We start from the raw sequence: 22,293 nt of genomic DNA on the forward strand, positions 1-22,293 counted from the left end.
GATAGCCACACCAGTGCAGCAACTTGCTGAACACTAACTCGGTGCCATCCGGATCTCGGCGCGTTGTGCTGCCTTCGGCCTATTTGCACACCGGTCCGATACTAACGCCGCCTCACGTGCCAACGGATTTTCTACGCTTTTTGTAGCCCTATGCCGCATAACAGGTCATGTGACTTGTTTATAAAACTTTTCATTGGTTCATTTTACTTTTGGTTTCCTAAAGATGGAAGGCTTGGTCATATGACCTAAAAATAACACTTTTCATTGGTTTAGAACATTTTTTTTTCCCAAACGATGAAAGCCCCACCTTGTTTCTGGATGTTTCAGACTGAAGCTGGCGTCAGCATGTGAGCACCACCATCTCGTGGCTCCGTCGTGGTCATTCCGCGAGCAATCATGGCAGCCGCTCCCCACCGGAAGCCTGCAGGAGTCGAGGGCCCCCAAGACTTTTGTAGAATCTTCACGGCTGAGGGGACGCTTTCGAGAATGGAGCCCAAGCCCTAGCAGGCAAGCGTCCGAGTTCCAAGGTGTCCCAGGGCCATTTTAGTGGACCAGGCCCAAAACCGAAGAGCCGGCCGCCATTTTAAGAGTCCTGTGGCAGCCGCCTATCGCTGCACTGCAAGAGTGGGAGCAACTCAACTACATGGTGAGCGAGACGCTGTAGCCGCAAGAGCGGGCGCAACTCTGCTGGATGGCCGCCTCCCCCACGCCCCCCCCCCCGTGCCGCCCCACGCCAATTTTCGGAGCAGCATTGTAGGATACCAAAACCAGTGCGGCAGTTTACTGGACATCACCTGGGTGCCATCCACATCTCAGCGCGTTCTGCTGCCTTGGGACTATTCGCACAACAGACCGCTACTGACGAGGCCTCCCCCCGCACCACCCGGGACGCCCCACGCTGTTTTTCTGAGCTGCATTGTAGGATCCCAAAAACCAGTGCGGCACCCAGGTGACATCACCTGGGTGCCGTTCAGAACTCAGCACGTTGTGCTGCCTTGGGACTATTCGCACAAAAGACAGCTTCTGACCATTGTTGCTTTTTTTTGTCAAAAATGTTTAAATGTTTGTTACAGTTTTTGTTCCGTTCGTTATATTTAAAAGTTAATAAAGTTTTATAATCCTACTTTGTTGGAGTGCTATATATTTTTAAAAAATCGGGTGAATGGGGCCTTGAATCGGGTTATTGTCATGGGTGGGCTTTGCAAGTGTACTGCTACAGGATCGGACATTTCAAACTCAAATGCACGTTCTTTTTCATACCTTTCCGAAGCATGGAGCGCAATAGCAGGCAGAGAAAGGGTGATGCAAGTGTTGAACACTGCCTGGCCTGGCAAGTTGCTGGAAGTGCCCCCCCCCCCCCCGCCCGCTCCTGAAAGAGGACACACACACACCGCCGCCCCGAGTACTTCACAGATCTTTAAAAGACCATGCGCTTGTTCATGAGTCTTAAATGGTTTATCACCCCTTCTAGAACCCCTGCATCGACCCTCTGACGTTTCCTGGACGAATTACCACGTAACACAATACCAAGCCTTGTCAGCTGAAACCCCCGAGGAATCGTGGGGCATATTATCAAGGGGGTTTATCTCCGCTTTTTTGGCTTTAAAAGCCAAGAAAGCGGAGATAAAATTATCTCCCTATTACCAAGCTGTCGCTAACACCAGTTAGTGACAGCTAAAAGGAGATAGCGACCATCTTGGGCCCCGCTTTGCATGTCAGTGATATTTATCACTAATGACATGCAAAGTGGGCGTGCCAAGATGTTAGCGACTGGAAACAGTCCCTAACATCGCTATCTCCTATCAGATATCAGACGTTGTGCAGTAGGTTACTATATGTGTTCATGATTGCAAGGCAAGTGGGAGGGGGAGTGGTAAAGGACTCGGAACCACTCAAAGCACTGGGGCCTTTTTGAAAGTGGGATGGAGACACAATTACCAACTTTTGGAGATATTCGCGCTAAGCGCGAATATCTCAAAAAGCTAACACCTGCCCTGAGCAGTTCTTAGCCATGTTATCGAATGGGAGGTGGATAACATGGCTAAGAGCATTTGCTCGATAATGCATGAATATCGCTGACTTTTCAGCGATATTCATGCATTGCGGCCATTTTTTATCGCATTTGCGATAAACCTTGCTAATAGCAAGGTTTATCTGCGATAAAAATCGCCGATGTGCGGCGATAATTTTTGTCTCTAAACAAGTTAGAGACAAAAATTATCGCTAGTTGTTGGTAATATGCCCCCGGGTTTTTGCTTGCAGAAATCGGGAGGCGGGAGACTAGCACTGAAATCAGTAGTCTCACGCCTGAATCGGGAGGGTTGGCATGTCTGGATTCTCTACAGCTGGGGCCATAAACTACATCCGCAGGGCTAGGTGATAGCCTGGGACCGGCCTGGCATCTAAAATGGCTGCCGTGCACGACAAAATTGTGGCATTGGAAAAAAGGCAAGATGGCGCAGACAATGTTTATCAATAAGGATTCATTTATAACAAAATATTTTATCGCACTGACAAATTGGCGGTCAACACTTCCTGATTTCCATCGAATCGAACGTTAACAGACGTCACGCAGCAAAAAAAAAAAAAGCTCACGCACAGCCGCTGGAAGACATGTATCAACATAAATGAGCCTCCTCAGCCACCCTCAGAAAACATAAGGGATTAGGATACGTCTCCCGCACCCCCTTATACCTAGTAATTTAATTAAAACGAAGCACAAAATGGCGAATTCCCGTTTCGCTACCAGTTTGCGGCCCAGTTCGCGGCCCGTGAAGCGCTTCTACCGTGAAAAATAATTTTTTTTTTATTTTCCCCAACAACATTCCTAGGGGGTCAAGAGGGGTATACCTTGCCCCTTTCATTAAATTCCCCCTTCGTTTTTCACCTCTTCTTCTCTCTCGATCCTACCGAGAGATAAGATGGCGGCCGCTCCGGACTGTTTAGAATGTTGACAGACACCGGGGAGCCAATCAGCTTCGCATCGCAAAGTTCCATTTCGCGAAAGTAAGCGGATCGGAGCGCAGCCCGGAGCGCTGTTACAGATATATATCTTGTTTTGAACGTTAATTTCTCAAAATCCACTGGAGCACATATATTGAGACCTAGCAAAGGCACATCGGGCTAACAGTCCCTACAATTTTGCCAAGTTTCGTGCAAATCCATTCAGCCGTTCGAGCTAAAAGTGAGGCCAAAGGCCCTATGGAAATTAACATGGGAAAAACGCGTTTTGGGACCCCCCTTTTTTCTCGGCCCCCCCTTGACGAAACCCCCCCAAATTTTCAGGGGCTGCTCAGAAACAAAATGTGCCATTTTCCTGATTCAGCCCATTCCGTCCACAAACGCCAAAGTTATTAGACATAGAATTTTCAAAAGTCCCATAGACAAAAAATCCTAACTATATATACCTACTGGCGATAGCCAGTAGGTAATACATATATATATATATATATATATATATATATATATATATATATATATATATATATATATCTATCTTTTGGAGATGACAACGCGCCCACATGGGAATAATATCCTGGCACTGCATATCCCAGAAGGCTTGTGGCGGCCACGCCTACCTAGGCGGGGATATGTGAATATCGAGTGCACAGGTGAAGTGTACTTGTCATTTCCAACTGGAACTCACGCCGTTGAAGAAGAGATTTATTCTCGAAACGCGTCTGGCGTTTTACTCCAGGTTGTGTTCGCATGAAGAGGGTCTGCGAGCAAGCTGCTGTCTCCGAATAAAGAGCTTCATATTTCAACCTTCTGTGGTCTCCGTTTAAAGTTGGTTCCTGTTTGGTTGGATTTATAAACGGCTTGCTAAAGTCGTGAACAGAGACCCACTGCTGGAGCAGGTCCTTTTTGACACCACCGGTGTTTGAACTTGGAAGGAGGCGCAAACTCGGCGCTTTACAGGGAGGTGCCTGTTTGCAGCTTGAGGCAGCATCTACAAAGCAGAGCAGAGACTTTTCTTGACTGCACACCAGCCCACATGGGTTTTAATTTCCTCACTTTTGGAGATGACAACGCGCCCACATGGGAATAATATCTTGGCACTGCATATCCCAGAAGGCTTGTGGCGGCCACGCCTACATACGCGGGGATATGTGAATATCGAGTGCACAGGTTAAGTGTACTTGTCATTTCCAACTGGAACTCACGCCGTTGAAGAAGAGATTTATTCTCGAAACGCGTCCGGCGTTTTACCCCAGGTTGTGGTTGCATGAAGAGGGTCTGCGAGCAAGCTGCTGTCTCCGAATAAAGAGCTTCATATTTCAAGCTCCTGGGGTCTCCGTTTAAAGTTGGTTCCTGTTTGGTTGGATATATATATATATATATATATATATATATATATATATATATATATATATATATATATATATACTAGCAGCCCGCCCCAGCGTTGGCTGGGGGCAGCATTTCAGGCTTGCGTGCACTCCCGCCCCTGCCCCCGCCCGCCACAACATTTCCACTCCTCCCCGCGCTTCACTCAGCCGCACACATTCTGCCTTGCATGCACTCCCGCCCCGGCCCCCGCCCGCCACGACATTTCCACTCCTCCCCGCACTTCACTCAGCCGCACACGTTCCGACTCCTCCCAGCGCTCCCGCGCTTCACCTACCTCAGCCAGACTTCACCACTCCTCGTTCTGCCTCCTCCCATCAGCCCGACTTCACCGCTCCTCGTTCCGCCTCCTCCCATCGCTTCTCTGAGCCGCACACGTTCCGCTCCTCCCCGCGCTTCATGTATCTCAGCCCGACTTCACCGCTGCTGTCCACCGCTCCTCCCCGCGCTAGATGATGTCAGCACGGACGTCCACGTTGTCAGCGCACACGGCCGGCGCTACTTCTTAGGGACTACTTTTTTTATTGTATATTTTTAAATAAATGTAAATTGATACTTGTATAGCGCACTACTCACCCGCAAGGGTCTCAAGGCGCTTGTACGAATACCGCTGTGGAACCCATCCTGGCTTTCCCTGTGAGGCGTCCACTCATGGGCACCCCCAAGGTGGAGGCGAGGCATCCTTAGCGTTGTGGGGGCCGTTGTGGAGATTAAGCAAGCTATTACCCAGAGTTGCAGAGTGGGACTCCATGATTGGAATAGGCACCGAGGCGAAAATGATCAGATCCGTGGAATTTTGAGCCCAAGATCCGCCGAGGCGGGGAATTGAACCCGGTCCCGGGCCAGACCTCTGCATCAGGGTCTGCCGCTCTAATCATTGCGCCACACTTATTTTTATATTTTTTTATAGCCTATGTTCATCTACAGGACCCCCCCCCCCCCCCTTCCAACGCTGTATTGGGCGTTACGATTGGTGGTGTACTTTTCGAGTTACCTGGCTCAAAGGACACAGTTCTCTTTTTATAATAGTAGTATAGATATAGATATCGCATCGCACTTCCCGAACCGGAAAGCATTGAACCGCACTCGATGTGTATGTATATATTTATATATATATATATATATATATATATATATATATATATATTATGTTAATATAAATGTTAATATTTAAATTCTGTCTCATAGTATAAAAAACTTTCTTTCAAACAATACGTTTACACAGAGAATCATGAGAGCATAGGATGTATATAAACTATAGCTCCACACTTCAGTCCACCCCCTCCCCAGCACATGCTACTCACTTAGAATTACTTATGTGGATCACTTCTTCTAGAGCAGGAGGTAGCATATGGTGACTGCGGAACAGCCCAAATATCTATCATAGAAGTAATCAAGTAAACTGGAGGTGTCGGATAAAGGAGGAGTACTGGGTTAACTCAAGAGGGTGAAGACGTTAGGTGGGACAAAGAGGGTAGAAAGGTGACACCATGGATGGTAGTAAGGAGCTGGAGTAGTTGATTGGGCAACAGGGCAGGGACTGTCTGAAGGAGAGGGTATCTCATCAATACTTTTTATGGGGCTTGTGCAAATGGGTTAGTCACTACTCTAGAAATATCTACTCCTGTCCAGAGCCCTGGGTGGTGCTTTGACCCTGAAGTTTACAGCCTCTCAAGAGTCCTAAAATCTGTATCTCTTCTTGCCATTTGCCTGGGTCTTTGCGTGTCCTGCGCTGAATATCATTGCTCTTTGGATGTTGCACATTTCGATCTCCGACGGCTGCTATTTCTTCTCAAAGATTATACCATGGTGTTCAGTTCAGTTCAGTTTAACTTTATTTCGGCTAATATAGCCATAAAAGCAGGAAGTGCAGACAAAGAAAACAATTACAGACAAATATATAAAATGCCCTTGACAACAATTGATCACATGAACACATTACAATTAATATAGTGGGGCAGAGTAACAATTGATTTAGTAGCAAGTAGTTATATATTATTACATAAAATCCAGATAAAACAATAAAAAAGGTTGTTTCCTGATTAAAAAGCCAGATTAAAAACCTAGGTTTAAAATCTTTAAAACCACGCAATTTTTACAAAAAGTGAACTCAGTGCATTCTGCATTATTTAGTGCTATGGTTGAGAACTACAGGTTCCAATATTGTATTACAGTTTGTATCCAAGTCGTTTCCTGATGAGATACACGTTGAATAAGAACCTGCTTATGCATAAAACCACCAATTGTGAGGTATTAGACTTAATGTTACGCTCAGCCTCTTTATACAACCTGACACCCGTATTTTTACACAGTGATTTTATCCAACACTGTCTAGGTAACGTATAAGCAGAGCAAAAAAACAATAGATGGGCATCATCTTCCTTTGCCTTTAGTGAGCAAAGGGTACAGATACCATCCTCATTTTTACCTCCCCATCTACATGTATGAGCATTAGTCTAATACCCCATATCTAAATTGCAAATATAAGGTTTTTGCTAATGGTGGTCTTATCTCATCCATAAATGGTTCAAATGCAGCATTGTCTTTTATAGTCAGACATTTCTGAGTCAATGTGCCAATAGATGGACAGTGGGATGGCTCGTCCTTGACATAAGACCAATAAGTGGTTTTTAGAACCTTTTTACCCGCCGATGTCATACGCTGGGGTTCGTCCCAAAAATGGGACAGCCCTAACCTGGTACACCAAAGTTCAATATGTTTTAACCATGCAATTTTCTTGTACTCATCAATCTGGGTAATTTCTATCAGTCCACTTTTATAGTTACACAGCTCCGGGGTTGCCATAACCTTACCCAGTACAGCAATGGCCTAAGAGCTGCTTGGTAATCTGTCCGCTTAAGATCCAAATCCAAAAATACTGGAACTAGGGGGGTGCTAGTAGGTAATTTTAGTAGCCTGCGCAAAAAGTGGTTTTCTTCCCGTTCAAAATTGTGTTTACAACAATGCCCCCAGACCTCAGCACCGTAAAGTGCAGCTGATTGGGCCTTTGCCTTGAATACTTCCAGTGCCGGCGTAATGGCTTTGGAATAACTTGCTCCGTGCACTTTTAGGATGGGCATCGAGTTTTGCTTAAAAGCCAACCTACTTTTTGTCAGGTGTCCCTTCCATGAACGGTTACTATCCAACGTAATACCTAGATAGTTGAAACTCCCCACATATTCCAATTTTATGATTATTTAAGGCTAAGTTCTTCCTAAAGGACTTTTGCGGATTTATTGACATATATTTTGTTTTAAATTAATTTATTTCCAACCCCTTCTTTACACAGTAACCATAAAATGAGTTCACCAGATTTTGAAGGCCCTTCGGAGTCTGTGAGATGAGGATTGTATCGTCGGCAAAAAGCAATGCCGTAATTGCCTTATCTCCTAACCTCAGGGAGTCATGATCACAATCCCTTAATTAAGTAGGTATATCATTAACGTACAATGAAAAGAGCGTGGGCGCCAACACACAGCCTTGGCGCACACCACGGCTCACAGGTATGGGCTTCGAAAGTTCACCTCCCTTTCCCCATCTAACTTTTGCATAGTTCCCTGTGTGTAGTCGAATAAGTTCATTAAGTAGCTCGCCTGGGACCCCCAAGTCTCTTAGTGTAATCCACAGAAGATTCCGTGGGACGAGGTCGAAGGCGGCCCGCAAGTCTATAAATGCCACATACAAACTGCCCTTTCTTATGTTGATATACTTCCAGCAGATGCACGTGAACCTGAACACTTGATCTACCGTACTAACTTTTGATCTGAACCCTGCTTGGTATTTAGACAATATTTGTGTCTCGTCCATCCATTCTGTAAGTCTATTTAAAATATGTCTGGCGAAAACCTTCTGTAAAAGATCAATTAAACTGATTCGGCGATAATTGCCCGGATCGTAGGGATCTCCCTTTTTAAAAATAGTTACAATTTTTGCCCCTTTCCAACTATCAGAGATTGGCATTCCAGCCACTATAGAATTACATAAAAAGTTAATGTATGGCCCCCATACATCGACATCATGTTTTAGTAGGTCTCCAGGAATCCTATCCGGTCCTGGTGCTTTACCCGCTTTAATAGCCCCTAGTGGCTGCATAGTCTCCTCTATACTAAATCTTAATGGCGCTATGCTCAGTTCTAATTTGCTCTCTAAATTTTGTGTGAGCGACCCATCTTCATCTCCTGAGTAAAGTTTATCGAAATGGTCACACTAGGTTTTTTCATCTAGATAAAGATCCTTGGGTGATCTGCCCTTTCTGTTGCCTTTTGATATTAAGCTCCAAAAGGTACCTTGATCTCTCAGTTTAGCTGCTATTGGTAAATCATCCCAAAGTGCATCATCCCATGTTTTTTTCGTCTGGGTCAGAATTTTATTATATGCATGTCTACTTTCTTTTATAGAATGGGAGTTTTTAGTTTTAACAGCCTGGATCACGTGGTACTTTGCTAGGCGACATTCTTTATTGTACCAAGAGTTAACCAACTCTAAATGATTTGAAGTCTTATCCCTTTTACAAGCTTTACTCAGGAGGGGGCCTAGAGCATCAACCAATTTATAATGTAAATCTAAAACACCCTGACTGCCCAATAAGGGTTCCTTACAAGATGTAATGGTATCAGAAAAGGCATTATAAATATTTATCATTGCGTCTTCTTTAGCCAGGATATAGGGCCATCTTAGTGCACGTCTGTTGTTAGATATCTGGGGTTCACCGGGGGAACTCTTTAGTGCAACCTCCTCTTCTCGGTTAGATATAAAATGTTGAGGGTTTAACCATAATTGGAGTGGAAGGTGATCACTCTCAGTCCTGGCATCTATTTTAAGATCAATGAGTAAATACCATAAGCTCAAGGAGACCAATATGAAGTCTATATGTGACTTGCAGTTGCCTTTGCAGAATGTTGGGGCTGCTGGTCTATCCGACTGCAGGTGGCCATTACATGCTCTTAAGTCGTGACCTACGGTCAACTGAAAAATTTGAGTTGCTGCTACAGTGCATTTAACTGACCCAATAGCATCCAAATTTGGAATGTCATTTGCTGCGTCCTGTTCTTCAAGTAAGTCATCAAGGCCCAATACTGATTCGTATTTACAATTAAAATCCCCTCCTACTACTACTTGGGCATTCGGTCCTAAGGTGTCTAAAAATGAGTCTAAAAGTTCTACTACCGTAGATTCTTTATTTGTTGGATGTGGCCTATTATATATATTTATTAAATGTATAATTTCATTTCCCCTTGTCACCATCTTTAATCCCAACAAATCAGGGGAAGGAATATTTAATAAGGTAACTTCTATTTCTAAAGTGACTCTAACCCAGATCACCAGGCCCCCTGACGCTCTTCCTCTTGTTGAGGGAATTGCGTCACAATGAAAAGTTTTGTACCCAAGCCTGTGTGGAGTTATTAAAGACCAAGTCTCCTGGAGGGTGGAAAGGTGACACCATGGATGGTAGTAAGGAGCTGGAGTAGTTGATTGGGCAACAGGGCAGGGACTGTCTGAAGGAGAGGGAATCTCAACAATACTTTTTATGGGGCTTGTGCTAATGGGTTAGTCACTACTCTAGAAATATCTACTCCGGTCCAGAGCCCTGGGTGGTGCTTTGACCCTGAAGTTTACAGCCTCTCAAGAGTCCTAAAATCTGTATCTCTTCTTGCCATTTGCCTGGGTCTTTGCGTGTCCTGCGCTGAATATCATTGCTCTTTGGATGTTGCACATTTCGATCTCCGACGGCTGCTATTTCTTCTCAAAGATTATACCATGGTGTTCAGTTCAGTTCAGTTTAACTTTATTTCGGCTAATATAGCCATAAAAGCAGGAAGTACAGACAAAGAAAACAATTATAGACAAATATATAAAATGCCCTTGACAACAATTGACCACATGAACACATTACAATTAATATAGTGGGGCAGAGTAACAATTGATTCAGTAGCAAGTAGTTATATATTATTACATAAAATCCAGATAAAACAATAAAAAAGGTTGTTTCCTGATTAAAAAGCCAGATTAAAAACCTAGGTTTAAAATCTTTAAAACCACGCAATTTTTACAAAAAGTGAACTCAGTGCATTCTGCATTATTTAGTGCTATGGTTGAGAACTACAGGTTCCAATATTGTGTTACAGTTTGTATCCAAGTCGATTCCTGATGAGATACACGTTGAATAAGAACCTGCTTATGCAAAAACTCACCAATTGTGAGGTATTAGACTTAATGATACGCTCAGCCTCTTTATACGACCTGACACCCGTATTTTTACACAGTGATTTTATCCAACGCTGTCTAGGTAACGTATAAGCAGAGCAAAAAAACAATAGATGGGCATCATCTTCCTTTGCCTTTAGTGAGCAAAGGGTACAGATACCATCCTCATTTTTACCTCCCCATCTACATGTATGAGCATTAGTCTGTAATACCCCATATCTAAATTGCAAATATAAGGTTTTTGCTAATGGTGGTCTTATCTCATCCATAAATGGTTCAAATGCAGCGTTGTCTTTTATAGTCAGACATTTCTGAGTCAATGTGCCAATAGATGGACAGTGGGAGGGCTCGTCCTTGACATAAGACCAATAAGTGGTTTTTAGAACCTTTTTACACGCCGATGTCATACGCTGGGGTTCGTCCCAAAAATGGGACAGCCCTAACCTGGTACACCAAAGTTCAATATGTTTTAACCATGCAATTTTCTTGTACTCATCAATCTGGGTAATTTCTATGAGTCCGCTTTTATAGTTACACAGCTCCGGGGTTGCCATAACCTTACCCAGTACAGCAATGGCCTAAGAGCTGCTTGGTAATCTGTCCGCTTAAGATCCAAATCCAAAAACACTGGAACTAGGGGGGTGCTAGTAGGTAATTTTAGTAGCCTGCGCAAAAAGTGGTTTTCTTCCCGTTCAAAATTGTGTTTACAACAATGCCCCCAGACCTCAGCACCGTAAAGTGCAGCTGATTGGGCCTTTGCCTTGAATACTTCCAGTGCCGGCGTAATGGCTTTGGAATAACTTGCTCCGTGCACTTTTAGGATGGGCATCGAGTTTTGCTTAAAAGCCAACCTACTTTTTGTCAGGTGTCCCTTCCATGAACGGTTACTATCCAACGTAATACCTAGATAGTTGAAACTCCCCACATATTCCAATTTTTTATTATTTAAGGCCAAGGTCTTCCTAAAGGACTTTTGCGGATTTATTGACATATATTTTGTTTTAGATTAATTTATTTCCCACCCCTTCTTTACACAGTAACCATAAAAGGAGTTCACCAGATTTTGAAGCCCCTTCGGAGTCTGTGAGATGAGGATTGTATCGTCGGCAAAAAGCAATGCCGTATTTGCCTCATCTCCTAACCTCAGGGAGTTATGATCACAATCCCTTAATTAAGTAGGTATATCATTAACGTACAATGAAAAGAGCGTGGGCGCCAACACACAGCCTTGGCGCACACCATGGCCCACAGGTATGGGCTTCGAAAGTTAACCTCCCTTTCCCCATCTAACTTTTGCATAGTTCCCTGTGTGTAGTCGAATAAGTTCATTAAGTAGCTCGCCTGGGACTCCCAAGTCTCTTAGTGTAATCCACAGAAGATTCCGTGGGACGAGGTCGAAGGCGGCCCGCAAGTCTATAAATGCCACATACAAACTGCCCTTTCTTATTTTGATATACTTCCAGCAGATGCACGTGAACCTGAACACTTGATCTACCGTACTAACTTTTGATCTGAACCCTGCTTGGTATTTAGACAATATTTGTGTCTCGTCCATCCATTCTGTAAGTCTATTTAAAATATGTCTGGCGAAAACCTTCTGTAAAAGATCAATTAAACTGATTCAGCGATAATTGCCCGGATCGTAAGGATCTCCCTTTTTAAAAATAGTTACAATTTCTGCCCCTTTCCAACTATCAGGGATTGGCGTTCCAGCCACTATAGAATTACATAAATAGTTATTGTATGGCCCCCATACATCAACATCATGTTTTAGTAGGTCTCCAGGAATCCTATCCGGTCCTGGTGCTTTAACCGCTTTAATAGCCCCTAGTGCCTGCATAGTCTCCTCTATACTAAATCTTAATGGCGCTATGGTCAGTTCTAATTTGCTCTCTAAATTTTGTGTGAGCGACCCATCTTCATCTTCTGAGTAAAGTTTATCGAAATGGTCACACTAGGTTTTTTCATCTAGATAAAGATCCTTGGGTGATCTGCCCTTTCTGTTGCCTTTGGATATTAAGCTCCAAAAGGTACCTTGATCTCTCAGTTTAGCTGCTATTGGTAAATCATCCCAAAGTGCATCATCCCATGTTTTTTTCGTCTGGGTCAGAATTTTATTATATGCATGTCTACTTTCTTTTATAGAATGGGAGTTTTTAGTTTTAACAGCCTGGATCAGATGGTACTTTGCTAGGCAACATTCTTTATTGTACCAAGAGTTAACCAACTCTAAATGATTTGAAGTCTTATCCCTTTTACAAGCTTTACTCAGGAGGGGGCCTAGAGCATCAACCAATTTATAATGTAAATCTAAAACACCCTGACTGCCCAATAAGGGTTCCTTACAAGACGTAATGGTATCAGAAAAGGTATTATAAATATTTATCATTGCACTTCTGTTGTTAGATATCTGGGGTTCACCGGGGGAACTCTTTAGTGCAACCTCCTCTTCTCGGTTAGATATAAAAGGTTGAGGGTTTAACCATAATTGGAGTGGAAGGTGATCACTCTGTCCTGGCATCTATTTTAATATCAATGAGTAAATACCATAAGCTCAAGGAGACCAATATGAAGTCTATATGTGACTTGCAGTTGCCTTTGTAGAATGTTGGGGCTGCTGGTCTATCTGACTGCAGGTGGCCATTACATGCTCTTAAGTCGTGACCTACGGTCAACTGAAAAATTTGAGTTGCTGCTACAGTGCATTTAACTGACCCAATAGCATCCAAATTTGGAATGTCGTTTGCTGTGTCCTGTTCTTCAAGTAAGTTATCAAGGCCCAATACTGGTTCGTATTTACAATTAAAATCCCCTCCTACTACTACTTGGGCATTCGGTCCTAAGGTGTCTAAAAAGGAGTCTAAAAGTTCTACTACCGTAGATTCTTTATTTGTTGGATGTGGCCTATTATATATATTTATTAAATGTATAATTTCATTTCCCCTTGTCACCATCTTTAATCCCAACAAATCAGGGGAAGGAATATTTAATAAGGTAACCTCTATTTCTAAAGTGACTCTAACCCAGATCACCAGGCCCCCTGACGCTCTTCCTCTTGTTGAGGGAATTGCGTCACAATGAAAAGTTTTGTACCCAAGCCTGTGTGGAGTTATTAAAGACCAAGTCTCCTGGAGGGTGGAAAGGTGACACCATGGATGGTAGTAAGGAGCTGGAGTAGTTGATTGGGCAACAGGGCAGGGACTGTCTGAAGGAAAGGGAATCTCAACAATACTTTTTATGGGGCTTGTGCTAATGGGTTAGTCACTACTCTAGAAATATCTACTCCGGTCCAGAGCCCTGGGTGGTGCTTTGACCCTGAAGTTTACAGCCTCTCAAGATTCCTAAAATCTGTATCTCTTCTTGCCATTTGCCTGGGTCTTTGCGTGTCCTGCTCTGAATATCATTGCTCTTTGGATGTTGCACATTTCGATCTCCGACGGCTGCTATTTCTTCTCAAAGATTATACCATGGTGACATCATATTACCTCTGGCAACTTCCACTTGTCCTTCCACTTGTCATAAGATTGCCCCAACACACTGTCACTTTCACGTAGCTTTACATATTGGAGGGTGGTTCTCCAGTGCAAAAATCAGTTTTTCTGCCTCGAATCTCACCTTTACTTTCCTCACTCATGCTGCAGCAGTATTGCCACCAGGGACAGCTTAAGGGTTTTGGGGGCCTGTGCAATACAAATTTGGGGGCCCCTCTTCAGAACAGCTTTGATTTTATGATCCAGTTTCAGCTCTTTGATGCCCTCTTTGTCCAGGTCACTGACAGTGCTCAAGCACACTCCTCCAAGTTCTTACGTGATTTCAATATTGTAACACAGCAGCAGCGCACTAATATTACTACAATTAATCTCTATGACATCCTCCCATTTCTCATATGTGAGGTCCTGTTTTGACCCAAAAGAAACCTTTTTATGGATGCTACATAAAATATAAACACAACTGTTCTCTGTAAAATGTCTGTAATAGACTCTCACACGCAAAATAAAGAAAAAGGTAGAGGCTGGTTTGACTCACCGTGAACAAAAGCACGAAAGGCTCTGTTATATGCCCTAAAGGCCAGACCTGGAAGTCCGGATCAGATGAGAACATTGCGGGCCTCATATAAATTAGAGCGCAAAAGTCAAGAAAAGGAAATTAAGGAGGATTTATGGGCCGACCTAGATAAGGCAGCTATCTCAGGCAGTAGCAGAGAATTCTGGAAGCTAGTAAATGCACCTCCTTTTAATGCAACTAGTGACCCAACTACTGATACAAATGATGAAGAGGAGGCAGGAACTATGCCTAGAATCTTTATTGTTCTCTTTTTTTAAAGTTAAAGCAGGGCTAGATTCATGTAGTCTGGGAAAGGCCCCGGGACCAGAAGGTGTCCCAGTTGACTTTTTTCACAAAAACGCAGACTTGTGGATACCACTCCTGACGAACTTCCTGAACAGTATAGCCCTGGTAGGCCCTCCTCCCTCATGGTCATCAGGGGTCATTGTACCTTTTCACAAAAAAAAGGTGATAGGGCCAACCCAAAGAACTACGGACCAATCTCCTTGCTGAATACAACATCAAAGCATATGGGCCGCCTTTTGCTATCTAGACTAGAGGGATGGGCAAAGAAGAAAAACATCTTAATTCAGGCCCAATATGGATTCCAGCAGAGAAGGGGCACTGTGGATCAATGCTTCACTTTAGCATTGACCATAGCAAAGTATACCAGAATGAAGGATGGGAAACTCTACATGGCATTCATTGACTTGAGCGCTGCGTTTGATTGCGTGGTCCATGATAAGCTTTGGAACATAATGGAGATGACGGGGGTAGAATCATCTATATTACATTTTATCAGGCAGTCGTTTGTAAATGTGACTGCATCAGGGCGCTACACCAAAAATGTAGACTGTAACTGTTCTTTTTAAATCTCCAAAGGAGTAAGGCAGGGATGCGTATTGGCCCCATTTCTCTCTCCATATACACAAATGGAGTGGAGGAAGCACTCTTTTTGAAAACCATTTGCTACCAATACTGGCTTATGGGGATGACTCAGTGCTAATTGCCAGAACAGGCCTTGGGTTACAAAGGCTGATAACCGCGTATGTCACATTTATGGACTCTCTTTGTTTGAAAGTGAATCAAACAAAGTCTTTTATAATAATAGCCGGGACAACAAAAAGAGAAACAATCCTGCAATTCCATGCAGAAGCAGAAAAAATAGAGGTAGTGGATTCTTTCCCATATCTGGGGAATCTTTTTGATAAAGATCTGACATGGGCAAAACTGATGGAAGGGAGAAAGATGGTGATGGAGAGGGGTATTAATGCTGTAAAATCTTTTGCTAGAAAACTGGGTGCTAAACCCCTCTTACCGATAAAACAATATATACCAGGCAAGATTAAAGTCAGCAGCGACCTATGAAGCAGGAGTTTGGGGGGGGGGGGGGCATCAACACCACTACAAACGATTGAAAATACATTTTTTAAATCCATAGTGGGCCTCCTCTCATCTATTGCAAATAGTATCATCCACACACAACTAGGTTTGCCCTATATTTCAGATTACATACAACTAGCCCCACTCCTCCTTTTGCACTCAATCTGGAGAAGAGATACAGTGCCACTTACTCAATCTATAATAAGGAGTTGTTTAACCATGGATAAGTGGAAATGGTCTAGATGGCTCCATGAATTATTTAAAGATCCATTGACCCCTAAGTAGGTCTCCAAGCAGAAGGTTGCCAATATGTTCCTGCTAATGTCTGAGTACAAGTGCAGAGACCAGCAAAAGAGAAACTCACCATCCGTATATACAGCCTCAATCCACCATTAATAGAAGGGGGATTCTCCTATTTAGTGAATGTAAACAGGACCCAACACAGATTCATATTACTCAGGTTCCAAGCGAACTTGATCCCTCTTATGTTAGGGTATCCGGAAAAAAAATATAATCATTCCGAGATTAGTGCATGCCCTTGTGATAACTTGTTATCCCAAACCGAATTGCATTTCCTTTTATTCTGCAGGCTATATAAGAATGAAAGAAATGATTATGTACAACCAATTTAAAATAAAGGACATTTTAAGCAGTGTCGGGTGGCACTTTACTTTTTAAAATCATTACCTGACCCTTTGGTTTGCTACTCAGTAGCGTCATTCTTATGGGTCTGTATGAGGAAGAGGATTGCAACTATATGAAATAGTTTCTGTTGTTTTAAAGATTTTAATGTATCTATGTTTCTATTCTAGAATCATGTTGAAGTATTTGTAAATTTTGCAAACAACAGTCTGTACAATTTTATCATGAAGTATTCATTTGTACTTTTATGATAATTTTTAACTTAATCGAATAAAGAAATGAAATGAAAAAAATTACTCCCACACATCACCCACAATAAAAGTAAATTAAAGGTAAACAGGATTTTAAAAATCTGTTTAAGAATTATTCAAGGTCATCAGGGCAAGACTCTGCAGAACAGAGCTGGCTCTCTCTGGGGAACCCCTGAATGACTAGGGCTCTGGACCAGAGCCCACTTTGCCCATGCCTTAAAACGTCTCTTTGCCCATGCCTTAAAACCTCTCTGATTGCCACCAGGATTTGATTCTCCAAAGCATTAGAGTTTAGTGACCACCATTAAGGAGTTAGCCTCACTTGTATACAGTAGCTTGGTATAGGCACCTCCTGTCCAACACGTATGGTTTAATGGTTAGTTCTTCATTTTGTTCATTGGCACCACACTCCTTTAGATGTTAAACGTGTGCCAACTTTCAATTCTGAGGCACGGAGACAGTGTGGTTTTACCTCTCTCCTTTACCACTGATTGTGCACTCTTTGATTTTTGTAACATCCAAATCTGCCACAGTAGATGGTATTTGCAAACAGAACAGGTGATGGACAGAATGTGGATCAATGTCACACATTCACCCCAGTCCAAAGATCTGGGCCCAAATCCATCGTTTTTTTGCACTCCACACCACCCTGGGTTAGACAATGGCGATATGCAAATCAGCTCTGACCCTGTGCCCCATGGGAACAGTCCAGTCCGAACTACAAAAGCCATGTCCTTCCCTGAACGGAATCAAGCATCCGAGGACCGGACCGGTTTCGAGGTAACACCTCTCATCAGCCCGGCTAGCTTGACTCCAGTGGTGTGGAGTGCCTGGGACCCACGTCTGAGCATCCCCAGCGCACTTATGGCGGCAATTGCAAACAAAACAGGTGATGGACAGAATGTGGATCAATGTCACACATTCACCCCAGTCCAAAGATCTGGGCCCAAATCCATCGTTTTTTTGCACTCAACACCACCCTGGGTTAGACAATGGCGATATGCAAATCAGCTCTGACCCTGTGCCCCATGGGAACAGTCCAGTCCGAACTACAAAAGCCATGTCCTTCCCAGAACGGAATCAAGCATCCGAGGACCGGACCGGTTTCGAGGTAACACCTCTCATCAGCCCGGCTAGCTTGACTCCAGTGGTGTGGAGTGCCTGGGACCCACGTCTGGGCATTCCCAGCGCACTTATGGCGGCAATTGCAAACAAAACAGGTGATGGACAGAATGTGGCTCAATGTCACACATTCACCCCAGTCCAAAGATCTGGGCCCAAATCCATCGTTTTTTTGCACTCCACACCACCCTGGGTTAGACAATGGCGATATGCAAATCAGCTCTGACCCTGTGCCCCATGGGAACAGTCCAGTCCGAACTACAAAAGCCATGTCCTTCCCAGATTTGCATATCGCCATTGTCTAACCCAGGGTGGTGTGGAGTGCAAAATAACGATGGATTTGGGCCCAGATCTTTGGACTGGGTTGAGTGTGTGACATTGATCCACATTCGGTCCATCACCTGTTGTGTTTGCATATTCCGCCCTAAGTGCGCTGGGGATGCCCAGACGTGGGTCCCAGGCACTCCCCACCACTGGAGTCAAGCTAGCCGGGCTGATGAGAGGTGTTACCTCGAAACCGGTCCGGTCCTCGGATGCTTGATTCCGTTCTGGGAAGGACATGGCTTTTGTAGTTCGGACTGGACTGTTCCCATGGGGCACAGGGTCAGAGCTGATTTGCATATCGCCATTGTCTAACCCAGGGTGTTGTGGAGTGCAAAATAACGATGGATTTGGGCCCAGATCTTTGGACTGGGTTGAGTGTGTGACATTGATCCACATTCGGTCCATCACCTGTTGTGTTTGCACAGTAGATGGTATTGGCACAGGTGCCAATATCCTCTCCCAAAGGGGGTCTCATGCAAGTCTGCAAGCCGCCCAAGGCTCCAGTGTACTCGATTCCTCCCTTTGCCCACTGCACATTAGAATTATTAATGTCCAACACTCGACTCAAATGGGAGCAGACAAGGATATTCATTAAAAAAAAACCTAGACAGACTAAAAATTATGAACCATTAAACATCAATCCATTGTAGCGTGTTTTTGGACAACCAACAAATACTATCTATTCTTGTGGCCAGAAGGGTCACTGCATATTACTATTGGGTCAAAAATGACATATAAAAACATTATCACCAATTTATTTTTTCTGTTTTTATTTTCATTATTTTTTAATTTCAACAAATAGTTTTTGGGGGAAAAACATGAGCGAGCTACACAAATGGTAATGTTTTTATAAAAGAGGACACAAATACAATCTAGTGCAAAGTTGAACTAAAAAATTTAGTCTACTTCTTAAATAGGTTTCACAGGTTTCCACAACAATCTGCAAGTAACAAACACAACAAATAGGAACAACCGACTGCCACTTAGAAAAAATGTGGTAGAAATGTGTTTTTGCAACTCTGCTTATTCTTGGAAGCTGGCAAAATTGTGGTCTTCTTAAAGGACACCTTTTGCTGGCCCCATATTTAAAAACTACACTTTCTTGCACATCTCCTTTTTTTCCATTTGCCCCAAAAATGAATGCTGTTTTTTGCCATTTTACCTGTTTCCACTTCGAAAATCTACAAACCGTTGGTGTCTTTAGAATCCCCAAAATATGGGGAAAACAAGACTTCGATTTGGCCTGGGTGCATTTGGTGAAATAAGTTCTGAGGGCTTGAGTGCAAAGTACTACCAGCCCAAAAAAAAAACGGCTCAGCACTGGGGGAGGGGAGGGCGGACGCCTCAGCAGCTAAGGGGTTAAAACAGTGATATTTTCACGAGAAATGGCTGTAGGTCAGCCATTCAAAGCTACATTGCACTTCAATCATCGTATTTAAATCTGGCAATAATATTTTGAGAATGATGCACGGCTAAACGGTGCAGGTACAGGAAGCATGAATGCAGTGCAAAAGAGTGCTGGTCAAAAAAGGACAAACTGTACAACCTACGTTGTATGTGTATGTGTAGGCCTGTTATTTACTGCTGCATTACAGAAAACAAACGCTGTGACTTCTGTTAGTGGAATGTTATCACCCATCATTCCAAACGTTTCCTCCTCCATCATTGGTTTTAAATGCAATACTCTATTCGCAAATTCAAATACAAGTCTATTGTCTTTCTCCGTGTTTGTCTCTGCATTTCTATTTTCTTAATAAAAAATCATAATTAACATATTCAGCCATAAAAGTGAATTATTAGATTTATGTCCTAACCTTATATAAGAAATTGCTGTAAAATAAACATCTATATTGATTTTTATTTTGCAAATAATTGTATACGTTTACAATCTGAAGTGCGCACGTGGAAACGTTTTTGTCATGTGATGAATGTTAACCACAAGCACACTTTTGGGATGACAAAACAGTTCCATTAGAAACCATGGCTTTCCGTCTATTCTTTATAATCGATCAATGTTTCTACTAAATAAATGAGTTTTAATTACTAGGTCGTCATATTAATATCAAATTTTGATCAACTGTTTTAGGTGCAAAGGAGCGCTCTGAAATATATGAAGCATTTGAAAACATCTACCCTATTCTGAAAGGTTTTAAGAAAGCTGCTTAAAATAACTGTTACGATGGAACAGCGGCATTACTGACTGGTGCTTCTCTATCAAGTTGAACTGCGAATATTGTTGTTTAACTTCCTAAAATACTGTTTGAAACGTTCTTCAATCGCGCATGAGTATTCCTTTTATTGTACAGTCCTTTGTAAAGAATTCTTTATTACTTTTCACAATTTGTGCCTGCCAAGTATGCATAGTACTTGCAAAGATATTTATGCACTTAAAAAGAAATGAAAGCAGACTATTTTTGTTAATAGAAAATATGAAGCGTATAAATATTTTTCTATATTGATGTTTTGATGTCATTATTTACTCTCCAGTTAATATACTTCTGTCAGTTAATGGCGCAAAAATGTGCACTTTACATGAGGCTATAAAGCAAACCACTTTTGGAATGCTAGACTTGACCTGCCACTACAAAAAATATTGGCACCAAAAATGTCCTTAGCACTTTACAAATTAGATCTTAAGCACCGTTAACATAAATATGGAACAGCCCTCCTGAATGTCTGGATGACATCCTCCATCTGTCAACAAGCGATCACTCTGCATGCTTATCATTCTCGATCTTTCTGCCGCCTTTGGCTTGGTGGACCATGTAGGAGAGTAGGGTCTGCAATCCTATGATCACCCAGATTTTTTGCTTTTTTTTCACTGGTTTGCGACTTTCTCTGGCTGTGGGCCTGCCAATCAGACCCACAGCCTAGATGTTCTCTCGCTAAATTGACATGTGTACCTTAGGTGCATTACCCAATTGGAACTGGGCCACCTTATCAGACCCTGTAACTCAGGGCATCGGTGTACCCAGGGCCCACCAGGGGCTGCAGCATGTATTATGCCACCCCTGGATGGCCATCTAAATCTGACACAACTGGCTGCATGACAGCTGGGGCAAGGTGGCGTACTCGCCCTTTGCTTTAGATATAGTATACCTATATCTAACCCTAAAATGGACACCCGAATTCCTATCAGTCACTCCTATGGCAGGCCTTGACAATCCGGAAGGCAGAGTGCGTGGAATCGTGTGAATTGGCGCTCTGGCATGAGCCGAGCCCGGTTGCAGCTTGCGGAACCAAGACCCAATGGCTGTTCCATGATAACGCGTACCATATATCGCTAACTTCGGTATCGCATTATCAAGACATGTCGAGTAAGGTGTCATACGAATCGGGATACTGACCCCTCACCAATGCTGGCGACGGGGTTAGCATTCCACCCTTCTAGAGGGACACAACATGTACGTAACTGTGAACCCCGGTTAAAGTTAACTGAAGCCTCGGCTCCACAAAATGGATGCTGCCACCACAGACACGAGTCTGACCTCCTGCTGCTGGGAGTCCTTCCAGCGAGGAGAGCTTGGACAAAGGGTTTCCTGTCCGGGGCGGTGCTCGCACCATCCCGGACAGGGTTTTGTGTATCCTGGGTAGGCAGGGCTTTACAGGAAGGTGACTGCGGAGTGGCACCCCGGTGCTCACTACCTATCTGGCGGCTAGAACCAGTTCCAGGGGCACCCCAGCCCCTGACCTGGGGAAAGTCCGGCATGGGAGAGGGGTGTAACCACCCCCCTTCCTGGTCCCACCCCTAGGGCAGGACCTAGTCGCGTACCCACCCCTTTCTTTAGGATAAAGGCAGGAGCGGGGACCCTTCCAAATTAGATCATCTTTGAATCAAGAATACTTTCTACGAAAGGAACTCTCGACTTCTTCTCAAGATTTCTCCCTTGTGGCTAAGGAGTAGTCACCCTGCATCCGCAGGCACCATCTAAGAACTCTGCGGTTTGCTGCACGTCTTTCCTCAGGAATCCGACTG

At 43.5% G+C, this 22,293-nt stretch overlaps 1 protein-coding gene across 1 annotated transcript in view; it reads left to right on the forward strand.

The window, feature by feature from the left end:
* The window catches only part of TBPL2 (TATA-box binding protein like 2), a 332,712-nt gene extending 311,937 nt beyond the window's left edge, over window positions 1–20,775 (forward strand). The window contains exon 7 of the mRNA XM_086936669.1: window positions 20,404–20,775. Within this exon, the coding sequence (XP_086792795.1) occupies window positions 20,404–20,483 (80 nt within the window). The 3' untranslated portion in view covers window positions 20,484–20,775. The remainder of the gene's footprint in view (window positions 1–20,403) is intronic.
* Window positions 20,776–22,293: the final 1,518 nt, after the last annotated feature.

This window comes from Lissotriton vulgaris, chromosome 9, assembly GCF_964263255.1.
Source record: "Lissotriton vulgaris chromosome 9, aLisVul1.2, whole genome shotgun sequence".
Classification (NCBI taxonomy): Eukaryota; Metazoa; Chordata; class Amphibia; order Caudata; family Salamandridae; genus Lissotriton; species Lissotriton vulgaris.